A 16,552-nucleotide genomic window follows, 5' to 3' on the forward strand; every position below is an offset into this window, starting at 1 on the left:
CCACAAACTACTTCTCACTTCCAAAGGGTTGAGTATTAGCTGGTCTTTCTCCACTTACTGTGGTGTGTGGCCCATGCTATCTTAACAACACGAGCAAGGAAAACATGCTGTCCTGCAGGTGCCTTCTGATGCACTGAACAGTGGGACTGAGAGCAGCACTCAGAGGGTGTGACACACAGTGATGCTGAGCCTGTTTTGTAATGTGGCTGGGCTCTGCCTCCCAGGTGTCTATGAAGTCAGTCACGAAGAAAAACTCAGGTGCTGCTGGTGTGGCCAACACTCACCTTTAATCCCAACACTTAGGAGGCTTCTCTGAGAGTTCAAGGCCAACCTGGTAATCATAGTGAGTTTCAGGCCAGCCAGGGTTATGTAGTGAGACCTCGTGTCAGAATACAAAATCAAAGCAAACAGAAAAACCTCAGGAATGTCTCAGCTTCAGAGAGACGTGACTATAATGACATGCCACTGCCATGCAACTTGATTGGGGTGTCCACTATTTCATTGACTAGGATGTGGTCTAGGTCTAGTGAGGACCATGGCTGAACAGCTGATGGGGGGGGGGGTCCAGATGGGGATAGTTTGGGACTACACACAGAGAAAAGTCTATGTACTTCCCATACATAATTACATGTAAACAGCAAAGCAGTACAGCAGAACTCCTGAAAGGAAGGGCGTAGTTGAAAATCTGCGTGAGAACTATGGTTGAATAGACTTAGAAACACGCATGGATTGGAGTGAGACGGAGGCCAGATGATGGGTTTACAGGTCTCATGGCAGAAAGTGGAGGGAGATGAAGTGATTTTGTGTTAAAAAGGCCAAGGAGAGACTAGAGTATCTTTGGTGGACACCGTGGGTTTTAGTAGGGAGAATTTACACTTTTTTTTATAATTTATAATGATAGAGAGGTATGCAGTTGTGAGGGAAAAACAGGAACATGGAATTCTTTGTCCCCACACTGCTTGGGCAGAAAATTCTGGTGAGCTTGTTCATGCCCATCAGAAGGAAGAGGCAGCTGTGGCACACGAGAATGTGCCTGCTTGTCATCAGGTGCTGTGGTGCATTGGGGCAAGCCTTAGACTTTCTTGGAAGAAAAACTTTGAGACTCAACTGTGTCCTTGTACCGTTTATTCAGTGATTGCACCAGCATTCTGTGGACAGAAGTGTTGGTGCCTTAGCCAAGCAATGCCTTCCTCACAAGTGTAGACAGTAAAGCTTGTTTTGATGTCCCTTTTTGCCAGAAGTTAGCTATTTGCCATCAAAAAACCCTAACCAAGCAAAAGGTTAAAGCATAAGGCAGGGAAAGAGATTTAGCAAATGTGAACAGGAAGTGACATTTGATGTTAATTAGACGTTTTTTATGACCAGGAACATTAAAAGTGAAAAAGAGCTAATTCACAAAGGAACTAAGAAACTTAGTCCTGTTTGTGTAGAAAAACATGGCAATAATATAAACATACGATAGAGAACATGTCCGAGTGTGCCATGAAGTTGGTATGGTAAAGTGGGCATTGCAGGGCTCTAATCCATGTTTTCATGTGTGTACATGTATGTGAATATGAGATGGTGGATATAGTAGACAGAGATGAAGACGCGGCAAGGGAAGCAATGCAGTGAGTTAGTAAATATGGCTCTAACGGTCTCTGTAATAGGTGATGCCCATTTTGAGGGGGTACGTCCAGTGAATATTTTCAGAGAATCAAAAAATGTATTAGGTACAAAGGGAACTTTGATTTTATATTTTTCCTCTCAATAAAGTTAGATTTAATTTGACAGTTAAATAATTTTAAATTTAAATAAAGCTAAAAATAATTTTACAGACCATTAAAGCACTTGTAAAATGTTTATGCATGCCTGTTCATGGATGTGTGTGTTGGGCTTGATCCTAAGACCTTAACAATGCTAGGCAAGCCTTCTACTCCTGAGCTAAACCCCACTGTTAAAGCTATACTTTTAGATCAAAGAAGGAATTTATAGAATAAATGTTGTTTTTCCATAAAATAAACAGAAAAGGAGATGGAAAGATGGATTAGAAGCTAAGGGCACTTGCTGTTCTCCAGAGGACCTGACTGCAGACCCCAGGGCCATGTTGCAGAGCTTACAGCCTCTTGTACTCCAGCTCCAGGGGTCTGACGCCCTCCTCTGACCTCCATGTGTACTTGGTTATGTGCCATAACGAGCTTTGTGAGCTGACTGTTGGAGATGAGAAGTGAAGAGCATGGGTCTGTATGTAAGGAATTTGGAGAAGGGAAGTGGCAAAGCTGCTGTGATGACCTGAGTTGGATCCCTAAGACCTTCAGGGTGGAAGGAGGAACTCACATTTACAGACTGACCTCTGACCTTTCTGAATGTACACTGTGGCAGCCTCCCCACACCCTGCCTGCCAAGTAAACCAATATAAAAGAAAACAAAACAAAATTGTAAAGGAACAAAATGAAACAACCTAAAGACCCAAGAAGAAGAATCCTAGGTGAAAGGTTTTCTGATTTGCAAAAAAATCCAGTAAATACATATTTGACCCAAGCTTATGAAAAGTTAATAAAACAGAGCCCTTCCTCATGAGGCAAAGAGACTGACTCTGAAGCATGAAGCATATTGGAATAATCAGGAGGTTTCATGCAGCTGTGCTGTGTGAACCCGAATTTTAGAAAAGGAGCTGATGGTGAGGTGTCACCTTTGACAGGTCACATGACAGGGAACTGACAGAGACAACTGTCTTACAGAACACTAACAGTGGTCAGGAGGAAACATCAGAAACTGGTGAGAATGTAGCAGGCAGAGCCTGAATGAATCACAGAGGTTAGCCCTTACATCTCTCCCTCCTGATCATGAGAGATTCTTACGGGAACAACAGCCAGGAAGCTTCTCTAAACAAGTAAGGCTTAGGAGCAGATCCTGAAATACAACCTCTTTTCCTGATTTGTACTTTAAAATCCAGGGTGATGTCTAAACTCAGCAGATTCAGGAGAAGCCAGCCTTACCCAGAGGACAGTATTCACCAAGGACCTAAAACACCTGAGAAACCAGCAACCGAGGCTTGGTACCTCCCTGGGAGAGCCGTAATAGGACTGAAAGCTAGACTTCTTCCACCCTGGCTACCTCCTCTTTTTTTGCCAGGAGAGATGAAAGGGAATGAGAAATTGGAGCCAGGCTAGTGTAGGACCAGGCAGGAGGGAGCCTACACCCTCCCTGGGTGGTCAGGCTCTTGTAGAAACAGCAGGGGTAGAGCTCTGTATTCCTTCATTGGAACGAATGAGGCTCATGGAAGTGAAGTCACCCTCCACCGTGATGTGTGATCCGTGTGGGGTTAGGGACAGCCCTTTTTCAGGTTGCTGCCTCCCCTTGTCTCTTCCAGTGGTCCAAGGGGGATTGGAGGTTCAAGCTCACACTTCAGTGCTGGCACCACCACTGATGAGCTGGGACACATGGGCAACTGTTTGCTTTGCCCCACTCTTGCTCCAGTGTCCTGATGAGTTAGTGGTAGAGCCTGCAGCATACTGTTTTTGTGGACATCTGAGAAATTAGCCAGTTTTCAAAAGCTCTGTGACAGATTATATATAGGGACTCTTTAGCTGTTAGGTGTGCAGAGTTTAAAGAGGACAGAACATTGATAGATTTTGTCATATTAAGACGGATGTCATTGCTTATTTAGGGAGTAGCAAAGTTGACATATGAAGACTAATGTTTCCATTGTTCTCCTTCCTGAGCTCATCCACACTGAAGAAACACTGGCTGCAGCAGTCATCCTGTGTGCTCTGGTTGTGACCATACTGTCCTTTGGTGTGTCCTTCATTTGTAACTGCCTTTCTAGTTAGGTTGCTCCAGAGTAACATGCACACTGCTTGAGGGTTGCTGTCCTGGGGTTTGGTGTAATATTTCCGAGTTACAGGTGTCATGAAAGAGCACTTAGATGTTATTCTGGAAGGATAGTGAGTGGCACGTCATGCATGTTTGTCCAGAGGCCTCACTGGACACTGCTGTGTCATGAGTTCCCCTTCACTGCACCTTGACACTGACACACAATTCAGTTCTAAGTTTTTAATGCATATAGAGCCCAGATACAGACTATTGGGATCTGACTTGCTGTTAGTATGCAGCTTGTTTAGATATCTACTGATTCTGCCTTTGGCAAATTTAAATAAATAAAATTGATGATTTTGTAGCTTTACTTTAGATTATTGTCCAGTGCAGTGGGCTGTTGTTGAAACACAATAGCTTTTAAATTGAGTTGCGAACAGAGCGATCTGTAAATTCTTTCTAGATGTCTTTTTATAACTGTGGTGGGGAGGAATCATTTGTTTTTGCAGGCTAGTTAATGGGTTAAAATGGCAGTGGCAAGTACCTTCTCTTAGAAGGCTTGAAAAGTGCACTTAACCACTTGCTCAGGGCATTCAGAGTAAAGAGTGCTGCACAGTCACTTACAGTCCAGTTTGCCTTTGAGAATATTGAAAAGCAGGGGTTTGTATAAAGACTATTATTCTATGTTTGACCTTGTGTGCGTGCACCTGCTCGCTTGCCTGTGTGTGCGTGTGTGCGTGCGTGTGTGCGTGCGTGCGTGGTGTATTATTAGTTGAATTTTAGTTCACCGCTTCTGCTTATTATGTTGTCGAATAAACCTGGGGAGCAGGGTAAACTTTTTTATTTGCAGCTTTAGTTTTAGCTTTAGGAGATGGAAGGGTTGAATTTGAAGAGCTTAGTTTTCTAACTAGCAAATGCATCCCAACCCTGGCCTTGTTAGTTTCTCAAGGCTTCCTTGTTTGTTTTTTTGATACAGCCTCATGTAGCAAAGGCTGCCTGGGCTTCCTTCCTGGTTCCTGCCTGCTGGGTGCTGGGACTCCAGCCGTGTGTTTCTGTGTCTGTCTTCTGAAATTTTTATAAAATATCATTACCAAGAGTTTGATATACTATTATTATTATTCCTTATTATAAACAAGTTTCTACATTTCTAAAATGTTTGCTAAAGAATTTTTAAGCTCAATTCTAGAACATTCCCAGTGTTACCCTCCTTCCTCCTCTACTATCTTTGACTTTTTTTCATTGTTGGAATTGATTATTGATTTTTTTAAATTCTTTCAAATGTTGCTATTATGAATGCTTAGAGTATTAAAATACTGTTGTTTTAATCTTAATATACTCATGAGTCTGAAATGTTCTAACACCTTCATTTTGTGATTTTCCTTTTAATTAGAAAAGAGAAGTATGTTGCCAAAAGAAAAATACTTAAATCAGACACTAAATTATGTTATGTTGTAAAATTCTGATTTCTAGAGTTGCAATTTATAATAAAATATTTAAGAAAAATAAATGTAGCATAACTGAGCTCTGAGTTGCCTATCTGTTCTCATTTAGAAGTTCCTCTCACTATGGAAGGCCACTTGAATGGCTCCAGGCTGGAAACTTAATGCACCACTCAATTACTATTCTTTAGCCCAATTTAAAATAATAGATTGGGAGTAAGGCCTTAATGCAGTGTAACCTTCGGAACATTAGAAACAACCTCTTCCTCTCCAGAAATCAGTGTACAGTAAGGGGATCAGTCTTATCACACGGCAGGAATAGATTTGACATAGCCCTTAGGCCCTTTTACATTGCATAAGTAGACCAATTTCCTCTCTGTTACTAAGTTCACTTTAAGTATGGATTAACGTCAGTGCTGTTACAATGTTAGGAAGTGTATAGTTTTTACATTTCCAAGTGTTTTTGATGACCGCTGATTTCTGCTGACTCACGTTAGTCATTTTTATATTATTATATTATTATTATGAAACAAATATTTGACAGGAATTTGACATGGCCGATATTGTGATAAAATTATAGCCATGGGAAGGTTTCCATTCTTGCTTTCTTCCTTTGAAGGCAAACTGAGCACCTATGAAGCTGCCCAGGAAGCAGCAAGGCTTGGAGGCCTTGGGTAGGGACTTGATGGAAAGCTGGCATGCTGTCTGTTCTTAGGACTACCACATGGTAGCCAGCAGCTTTTGCACTTAGAATAAAAAGCACATTTTCTATGCTAGGTGAAAATGTTCACAGGAACTAATTTACATGCCCTCTCAAATTCCTTTTGGAATAGGAGAGGATACAAATAAGCAAATAGTAATAAAACTAATTTGCATACTCTAAAATGTTGGTCTTAATGGTTCTGATGGAAGGTTTCCAATTTGTAGCAAGGCAGTGATTTTTAGGAAAACAAATTATATTGAAGTGTACTTTATTTTAAAAAAATTATAATACTAAAGTACAGTACAGTGCACTTGTGCCCCTGCAGTGTCAAACAGTGAGAGGATCCTCCGGAGGCTGCAGTCACTCAGGTTTGGTCTGGGTTTGCTGGACTCTGAATGGACCTGTATTCTAGACAAGTAGTGCTTGCTTTACTAAATCTTTCCAAGGCGTTTCTTTGAAATATGCTTTAAAAGTGTTACTTATATAATATATAAAGGCATTTTGCTTGCATGTGTGTCTGTATACCTCATGTGTGCTTGGTGCCTGTGGAGGACAGACGTGGGCATCCAATCCCCTGGGACTGGAGCTACAGGTGGATGTGAACTGCCATGTAGGTGCTGGGACCCAAATCCAGGTCCTGTGAAAGAGCAGGCGGTGCTGTGACCCACTGAGTCATCTCTAGAGATTCCCTTTGTGTCTATTCTTGATACACATCAAATGCCCAGTGCTGTAGCAGTTCCTAAATGAATGGAAAGCTTTGCAGTTCTGAGCCTTTTCTATGCTGACGTTGAGGAATATCTGACCAAACCTCTTCTAATAATGTGATCTGCTTTTCGTATTAGGTTCCTGTGGCTAGAGCAAGCATCCTCTGGCTAATTGGAGAAAACTGTGAACGAGTTCCTAAAATTGCTCCTGATGTTTTGAGGAAAATGGCTAAAAGTTTCACGAGTGAAGATGATCTCGTGAAACTGCAGATTTTAAATCTTGCAGCCAAATTGTATTTAACTAATTCCAAACAGGTAAGAGACTGATACATCTTCAGCCTGACAAGCACTTCCCTTACGCTACCCAAGCCCCTGCAGCCTTCCCACGTGTTATCCCACATCTCAGCGATACTGCACCCTGCTGTACTAGGTCCTACAGTTGATGGCGGGAGTGCAGACAAGTCATTCTGATCTAGTAGTGGAAAAATGGACTGAAAAGAAGAGCTGTGGTAGAGGTGTTGAGGTGCAGTGGTGAGGAGGGAGTTCAGAAGGTCTGATGCAGAAGCCGAGGCCAGTTTTCCTATGCAGATGCTCAAGAGGGCCTGGAGGAAGTCTGTGCAGGTATGCAGAACACAGGGAGGAGAGAGCAGGGCAGAGCCGTGAAACTACTTGAGGAGTTTGGGAAACCTGTAGAGGTACATGTGTTAAAGTGTATCCTGGGGTTTCTTAAATTCATACGTTGCCTATCACAAATATGTTGCTGTTGTATGTTTGACAATGGCTCTCCCCATGACTGCTGTAGACACTACTCCTGAAGGTGAGCACGCAATGATTTCTGAAAGTTCTTTACTATTTCACGGTTCATTATTTTTAAATGATACAAAAGTGGACGATGTGGCCTGTTTCCACTGTTTTTATTTTTTAAGAGGAGGTGGTTGGGAAAATTATGGAGAGAAAATTAGCACTAATAAATAATTGTATGCACCGTCAGCTCAACAGTATTTCTTAGTGGTTCATAGCACAGTGAGTCCTAGATAGAGACTAAGCCGATTCCTCTGACAAAAATGTGAAAATATTTCTACATGTGTTTCCTTAAATGTCTTTAAAACTGAGTAAGTGAGAGCAGAGCCCGCTTTACACAGAGGCCTAGGACTGACTTGTAGACCTATTTCCCTGGGGTCTTGATAACTCATTGAGCCTCTCCTGACTCCCACTGAATTTCTTGCTTCTAGAGAATTTGTAAGTTGTTTTTTTTTTTTTTAATAAGGCTTAGTGTTATTTATATACTATTTACTATTATTTATCTGTATGCATAAAGAATAGTTGAGTAATAAATTTTGCTTCTTTAAAATGTCTATACTTGCTGTTATGGAAATGCCAGCATCAGTAAAGTTGTTGCTGTACAAGCATGAGGGCCTGAAGTTGATATCCAGAAGTCATTTAAAAATAAAAATAAAAATAAAAAGACTGAGTGTGGCAGTCCATGCTTGCAATCCCAGCAGTGGGAGGTAGAGACAGTAGATCCTGGGCTGCTTGTTCATTCAGCCTAGCCTAGTTGATAAGTTTCAGGTCAGTTAGGGACCGACCCCACCTCAAAAAGGCAAGGTGTGTGTGGAAGTGGGGTGGCTCAGTGGGTCCGAGTCTTGCTGCCAAGTCTGATGGTCTGAATCTGAGCCCTGAGAAGCACGTGATGGAGAGAGAACCAAGTCCTACAAGGTGCTTTCCACCCTCCACATTAGTCCCCTCTCCTCCCCTCTCCTGTCCCCTCCCTTCTCCTGCTCTTCCTTCTCTTCTCCTTTTCCTCTGAATAAATAAGTAAATAATAAAAATTTAGGAGGACAAAGAAAATAAAGTGATGGTCTTTGAGGAACACTGCCCATGGTTGGTTTCTAACCTCCACAGGCGTGTGCTTGTTTACCCCCCAACACACACACACACACACACACACACACACACACACACACAGAGAGAGAGAGAGAGAGAGAGAGAGAGAGAGAGAGAGAGAGAGAGAAGAAAGATGTCTTTTTTGACCAAAAGTAAAGAGAACTCAAAGATAATTTTAATACCCTGCTTTCAGATGGCAAAGTAAACTCTAATTAGCATGACCTTCCCAGAGATAACAGATTAAACTGGAAACTCTGAGTGCCTAACCACCCAGAGCAAAGAGAGACCGACAGAGCATGAAGGTACAGTTTGGGGGTGGGGGTGGGGTGGGGACCTGGAGGGAGCAGGAAGCACTGAGTTGGTCCTGTATGAGGCAGCTGTGCTCTAAAGGGGAAGTCGAGGGCAGCAGCAAGCAGCCTACAGACATGACAAAGCTACACAAGAGTTCTAGAGCGCCAACAGTGGAAGAGCCCGGAAGTCTATGGGTAAATCGCCCAGGTGTTTGATTCCTGAGAGCACCAAAGCAGCACCCCAAGGATAAAAGACCTGACCTCAAATTTGAGGTGCAACCAGGAAATAGAAAATACACTTTGAACCTCATCAAGTTAATGGTGTGTTGAAGCTAACAAAAACTCAATACTAATTAAGGACTGTTAACAGTGTTGAGGGTGGAGTCTGTAACGTAATGTCTGTAATCCAGATTTACTCAGCAGCAGGAGAACCACAATGGGGTGTTGTGGCTTAATGGGTTCCAGTTTCAGTGTGGAAAGTCGTACAGACAGAAGCTGCTAATGGTTTTGTAACAGTGTAAATGTCACTGACTTACAACCTTAAAGCAGTAGATTTCATGTTTATTTAACCTCAATTAAAAAGAGATGATTGGGAATATATGACCGGTTTTCAAGAAGGAAAAATGTCAATAGAAACCCAAGTTATTTGGACACAAATTAGGATTTGCAGGTGAGTGCTTTGAAACAACTAAGAAATCTGGTTAATGATGTAAAGGAACGTATACTCATAGTGAATGAAAAGATAAGAAGTCTCGAGAGAAATAGAAATGATTTTTAAAAATCAAGTAGAAGTTAATAAGCCTGGCCTGGGCATGGCACGCACCTTTAGTCACAGCACTGCAGGGGCAGGGGCAGGGGCAGGGCAGATGGCTTCTCTGTGAGTGTGAGAACATCCTCATCGACACAGTGCCAGGCGAGTGAGGGCTGCAGACAAAGGAAGAGTAATTCCTGTACAGGAAAATAGAATACTCAGGAAATGAGCATCCTTCCTGTGGGGATCCAGATTGACCAACGACTTTCTCAGAGACCCTGATGAGAGGGCAAAGGGAGCTTAAATGCATCATCTTTGCCCGGGAGTGCACTTGCAAGACCCGTGGAGCTGGAGCCAGTGCCTTGAAGGAATTGAGGTTTCTGCTCTTGGGAACTTGGCTCATCCTCCTAAAACATAATCCATTCCAAGGCCACTGTGTGCTCAGTCTCAGATGCTTTTGAGATGCTCTGTGTTCCCCTTATGCAACTTTGTTTGCTTAGACTTCTGCTGATTTTGTCCCATTTCTCCTCAGGAAATAGTATATATGATGCTATACTTCTTAATAAGTTTGCTTGGCATAAGAAATAGCTTGTATACGACCTTCTGATACCCAACTTCATTATTTTCTCCTAGTCCTCTCTCTTAGGACACTTTCACTACAGAACAACCTGCTTATCCAGGTCATTTACTTTAAGTGATAGGGGTGTGTGTGCGTGTGTGTGGGGTGGGGTGCGGGGGGTGTGGGTGTGTGACTAAGGGTTGGATCAGGGATTTTTGTGCATGTTAGACAAGCATTCTACCATTGAGGTAGTATATTGTCTACTAGCAGAATTACAAAGCTGCTTTATGTGATATTTTAAATCTGATACTGTATGGCTTAAAGCATGTTTATGCCTTTATGTTTTTTTTTTTAAATCTGTTATAATATGATTTGAAAGTTTTAAAAAAGAAATTTAAACCAAACTTCCAATCCCAGGCTCTTTCAGATGAAAGCTTGGAATTCTTGGAATTCTTGGGAAATAGGTTTATTCATGGTTTTCTTGTTTAACAATTTCTTACATATATCCAGCATGTTGTGATTCTATTTGCACATGCTCCGTTATTTTCTGTCATCCTCTCCCTCTGCACCATTTTTTTGGGATGGGGAGCAGCAGTTTTTAATCTGCTGTGTGATGACTAGCCTAGAACTCCATGTCCCAGTGGGGATGGGAGCACGTGTAATTGTGAACAGGACATTATTAACTCTCCATGTGCTTTCTCACAGCTTACAGTACTTGTCTGGGACAGTTTCCTAATTAGTTGGACTAGGAGTCAAAGTAATTTAGTCATTATTATGCAATGTCTGTGTTCTTAAAGTCATCATGTTGAGCAAAACCACACTCTATCAGACACAGGAATTGCTGGAGATGGAACTAGAATCCCATTGCTCAAAACCTCAGAAATCGGCTATAGAGTTTTTAAGTGAGAACCTCAAAAACAAAACCACAGTTTTAAATATAGCAGTTCTCAAGAAACACACAGAACTCATCAGGAGTCCCGAGTCTAACGTGCAGCCCAAGGTCTAGTGAGGAAGCATGTGGTGATAGGTTCTGCTCTTCTCTTGGACATGGATAATCAAGAGTCGTCTGAAATCAGGAGCCAGGAGCCAAGTTGTATGAAGAGTGGCTCACAGCACGGCCAGGTCAGCATCTGATGTGGGTGCAAAGAGTGGCTCACAGCACGGTCAGGTCAGCATCTGATGTGGGTGCAAAGAGTGGCTCACAGCACGGTCAGGTCAGCATCTGATGTGGGTACCTGGGCACCCGAGTTCTGCTAGGTTCATTTTCTGCTTTTACCTACTGTTGCTTGCAGAAGAAATCAAACACAAAATTCAAATTATTCCTGAATTTCTCTGGAATGTGTCACTGGAGTTAGAGCAGAGCTGACTACCTCCCGCAGGACTGTGAGGAAGGAAGCAGACTCCTGGCGTGGCGCTTAGCTCATGGTGCTTCCTTTTTCATTGGAGCCCAAGGTCTGGTCAACTGCTAAGCTTTTCTTAGGGGAAATGATTTTTCATAGTAAGGGAAGTAGTTCAGCTACCAGCAATCACCTTGTTTTTCAGGAAGAAACCTACTCCTTTGGGCCTCTTGTGCTAGGAAAGGGGCAGTGTAACCCCTCTTTACTAGCATGTTCATAAGGAAATGCAGTCCGTGTGTGTGCCAAATGTTAGAGGCTTTGTGACTTGTTATAGCTGCTGAAGTCTGGACATACAAGGCATGAAGACTCGGCATGGGCTTGATTAAGATGGGTATTAGCGCTTAAAAGTGACTAAAGGGTGTTTTTTAAAAAGTGCTTGTAGTAAAGCCTGAGGTTTTGAGTATAGAGGTAAGTAACGAGTCAGTGCTGGCCCTAGCCCGGTTTTATGTGTAATTATGGAAAGTTGCAAACTCCCAGAAACAAACATAACAGGAACAAAACCCGTACCAGTCGGACACGGTTACTGTCAGCATTTGCTCCATTTCTCCTTTCAAAAGTGAAGGCTCTGAAGCCTGAAGCTCCCGCTGGCATCGTCCTCTTTCCGTATTGGTGATCGCACTGTACTGTTGGTGTGTTCCATTCAGTTAAGCTTATTTTCATTATGTGAGTGTGCATTAATAAACTCATAGTGCCTCATAGTTCTGAAACACACATTCTACTTTATTATAGTTTTGCAGCTTTTCATGACATATCTTAGAAATAGCGATATGTACAGATGTGGTTCATTTACTGTTTGATACTCTGTGAGACACTCAAGTTTCTCCTTCTCTGCTACTTAGAGAGAGATCACTTTTTACTCTTTGATGCTTTTTGGTTCTCAGTAGGAAACTGGGTGATCTTACTGATGATATCTTAGGGATCCTCCTAAAGTGAGGAGCATGTTTCCTGATTTGGACCTTTGCAGAAGTCTCCTCGCTTTGCCTTTTGTTCTCATTTGACAGAAGGCTTGGTGCTATGCAGTGACAGGACTGCTTTGCTCCTTCTGCCTCTCCTCCTCCTCTTCCTCCCCCTCTCCTCCTCCTCTTCCTCCTCCTCTCCTCCTCCTGCTCTTCCTCCCCCTCTACCTCCCCCTCTCTTCCTCCTTCCTCTCTCCTTCCTCCTTTCCTCTTCCTCCCCTCTCCCTCCTTTCCCTCTCCCTGTCCTTCTCCCCCCAAAAGGAAGTAAATATGAACTAGAAAGGAAGCCTGGGCTAGGGCTTGAGCTCAGTAGCATAGCACTTGCCTGGCATGCCTGAGACTGTAGGCTCAATTCATAGTAGTCCCCACTCTGGCAAAAAACCAAACATGGAGATCTTACAGACAGTCTTTCTAATTGACAAGAAAGTTGTTGTTGTTGAATTTAAAACTTCATTATTAAGTCACAGGAAGGGACTTTTGCTCATGAAAGTACAGAACAGTAGTGCTGCTTAGATCTGCCTCTCAGGTAAGTTAAGAACTCTATGTAGTTCCCAGATGTCTTTCTCAATTTCTTGCCTTTAAAAATAACTTGTTAAACTGAATGCTGAATTCTGCATGTAACTTTTTTTATTCCTTATAGTTATATCTTAGACTTGTTTTATGACTGTTTTACATGATCTTTACTAGTTTGTACTGATTGTTAACCACATTTGTGCATTGTCTTATGATATTTTGGACATTAATAGACCATATGTACAATGATGGTTCTACCAGTACTTGGTGATGCAGTGTGTCTGAGTGCACTCTGGCCCCACAGCTGTGGCATGGCCCAATGGCACCTTTCCCAGGGCATATCTTTGTCATTAGTGTGTAACTGTTTTAGGACACTATTGTCTGAATAAATGTTTGCCATTTTATTACTTGTTAGAATAGTTAGGTAAGGATGTGGTGCGTATCTCTTATAAAGATGGTTTAAATAAAAAATTCCTTAATTTTTGTAGTATTTTTCTTCAGGTTTCTTTTTCCTGAGTACCAATCACTGTAAAAAGTGTGTAGTCGATGTTAGTGTTTGATAGCCTTACCCACTAGTTGGTAACAGCACTGATTTCTTAAACCTAAATTTAACTAAAATCAAAATGTAATAAATAGAGCTGAGGGCACTGACTGTTAGAGCACACTGTGTCTCAGCTTTTGTTGTATGCGATTCTTGTCTGAAGCAGTGATGTTTGTTGTTTGATGGAACCCTTAGTGATGTTACAGTGCCATGGTGATTTACTCAGGGCTCCTCTCTATGGTGACTGTCTCAGGGTCTGACCCAACTGTGTCCCCAGCTTCAATTCTTAATGCAGCAGTGTCTTCATTGATAACCAATTGACTTGTGTTTCAGTAACACACAAGTAGCTTTCTTCACCTCAGCTTTGAATCTCGGTCTCTGTGATCTCTGTGATATCACTGTTGAGTGCCATGTGAGTTAAGAACAGAGGTGCAGCACTCCATTGTGTAAATGTACCACATTTTCTGTATCCATTCCTCTGTTGAGGGGCATCTGGGTTCTTTCCAGCTTCTGGCTATTATAAATAAGGCTGCTAAAAAAAAAAAAAAGAACAGAGGCACAAACATCTGTAACTTCTGTGCTGGTGGGAGGGGAGGAGCAGACACTGCTATGTCCCTGGTGCTTTTTGTCCAATCAGTTGAAGCAATCCATGCTCTCCAGGTTCAGTGAGAGACCGTGTCTCAAAACACATGGTGGGATGCAACCATGGAAGACACTCAAGCTGATGGTTGGTGCACATGCACACGCATGTACACATATACATACATGTATATACATTTATAGCATACATACATACAAATATTGTGATATATAGAGAATACTTTGAAAATGACAGCAATTTTGTAATTTCTAATCATAAAATCTAACTTTGAAAAATAAAAGACAAAATATACTATATTATAAATGCATTCTTCAGAGAAATGCCTTTGTTTCTAAATGTCTTTGCTACTAGAGACAGACAGCAAAGAAACTGTTTACTCTAGTGTGAGATGAATAATTATTGTACTTATTTCAGTGCATCATTGCATAGAGATATGCATTTTATGTTATGAAGAATTTTATTTTGAAAATATACTTTAAGAGAATTGTTCTATAAGCTTATCAATAATTTTATACATACATAGTTTTAATTATTTTCAATGTAAATATGCTTGTTAATATATTTTAAAAGTTTCATTTTGAAAACTTAGTTTGGGGGTTAAGAAATTTATAAGCAGAATGTATGACTGCCAGTTCAAAAAGTTACATTCATAGGCTTCATTTTCTTGGTTAAATGGAGCTTCGGGTTCTCTGTCTCAGTGCTCAGGTGGACTTGGGTGTTAACCAGCTGTGATTTTCGCTCTGATCTGCGGAGAGTAACGGTTACACGCGTTCCCAGCTCTCCGGTGCAGGTAGTTTCAGCCGTGCAGCGCCCCGTGTGTGAGCTGCTGCTGAGCTGCGTTTCTCAGGTGTCCGGGTACCGGCTGGTTGCCATTCTTTAAACAGGAACCATGGAAGTCTTTACTTAGGGATGAGGCAACACGGACAGCCGTTGTTGGTAACTAGATTCAGGAAAACCCGCAAGCATTTATAATTCCTTCGTAATAAACCCCTGTTAATGCTTCCAAATACTTTGCTTCCAAAAGAAGCTTCCCTGCTCTCTCTCCTGGCCAGCCCTCCGCTGACTGTGGTTTAGGGCCCAGCTGTCTGTCCCTGATCTCTGCCATGCTGTTCTAGCAGTGTCTTTGCTTCTCCCTGTTGATTGGATCTATTGTCATTTGTTTATAATGTGTGTACAATTCTCTAATAGTACCAATCTTTGGTTATTTTCGCCTTATTTTATGACTTCCTTTTAGCTTTAATTTACAATTTGTACACATGTAGATTTCTAAATTAAAATTGCCTTTTCATTTAAAAACACTGTAGTTTAAAATACAAACCTATTTTGTTATATTCCAATATTGGTTTAATTATTATTAAAATCATCTCAATATACATTAATGTAGTGCGTTCAGAAGTTGACTTAGCAAGCCTGATTATGGTGTAAAAGCTTACGTAAATAAATAAATGACCAATATTACTAGAGGCTATAAGCGGCATGGTGGAAAAATGGAAGAACTCTTTCATCCTAGTTTTTAGAGGGCATCAGCAGCTTGCTTTTATGAAAAAGTAACAGCTAAATGCACTGCAAATAATTTGCAGTAATCCAGTTCAGTGATTCATGTGTCTGCTTTAATGGGTCATAATTCAGGGTGAAGTAACGGAGTGCAGTCAGAGTGCAGACACGGCCTGTGCCAGGGACAGTAGCTCTTCATAAAGCACACCTCAGGAGAAGCCGTTTGCCAGCCCCTAATACTCTCTGATGTTTTGATGTCCTGCATATTTTTCCGATTAAGTTTTGAGTGCCATGTTTTTAGTTGTATTTCCACATTCATTATTCTCACGTAGACCCTTCAGCGGGTTTGCCATATATGATTATTTTTTTAATGATGCCTTTCTTTCCACTTCAGCAGTTTAATAATCTAGCACATGGCTGCTTCTCAGAGCTCAGCATTCACCTCCCCAGCACAGAAGAGGACATGTGCGTTGGCTACAGAATTCCATTTGCCACGTTAGAAATGCATATTCCCCATGGAACGACATTTGTTTGACATAACCATTCATTTTTATTACATCTTTAAATATGTTTATCCAGAGTTATCAATAATCATAAATAACCGTATTTTCAACTTGTTCTGTTTTTTTTTTTTCCCCCCGAACAGACAAAATTGCTTACCCAGTACATATTAAATCTCGGCAAGTATGATCAAAACTACGACATCAGAGACCGCACAAGATTTATTAGGCAGCTTATTGTTCCGAACGAGAAGAGTGGAGCTTTAAGTAAATATGCCAAAAAAATCTTCCTAGCACAGAAGCCTGCACCACTGCTAGAGTCTCCCTTTAAAGGTATCATGAGATGCATAGCTGTAAAACATGCTGCCTACAATGCGTCAGTGTGCCCATTCCTGATGTGCTTCAGATTTAACTCTGAGAAACAC

At 41.6% G+C, this 16,552-nt stretch overlaps 1 protein-coding gene across 2 annotated transcripts in view; it reads left to right on the plus strand.

The window, feature by feature from the left end:
• The window catches only part of Ap3b1 (adaptor related protein complex 3 subunit beta 1), a 202,794-nt gene that overhangs the window by 97,702 nt on the left and 88,540 nt on the right, over nucleotides 1–16,552 (plus strand). For both annotated transcript variants that reach the window (XM_029468582.1, XM_021180280.2), the window contains exons 15-16: nucleotides 6,780–6,956; nucleotides 16,274–16,460. In XM_029468582.1, coding sequence (XP_029324442.1) covers nucleotides 6,780–6,956; nucleotides 16,274–16,460 — 364 coding nt within the window. The remainder of the gene's footprint in view (nucleotides 1–6,779; nucleotides 6,957–16,273; nucleotides 16,461–16,552) is intronic.

Source organism: Mus caroli, chromosome 13 (genome assembly GCF_900094665.2).
Source record: "Mus caroli chromosome 13, CAROLI_EIJ_v1.1, whole genome shotgun sequence".
Classification (NCBI taxonomy): Eukaryota; Metazoa; Chordata; class Mammalia; order Rodentia; family Muridae; genus Mus; species Mus caroli.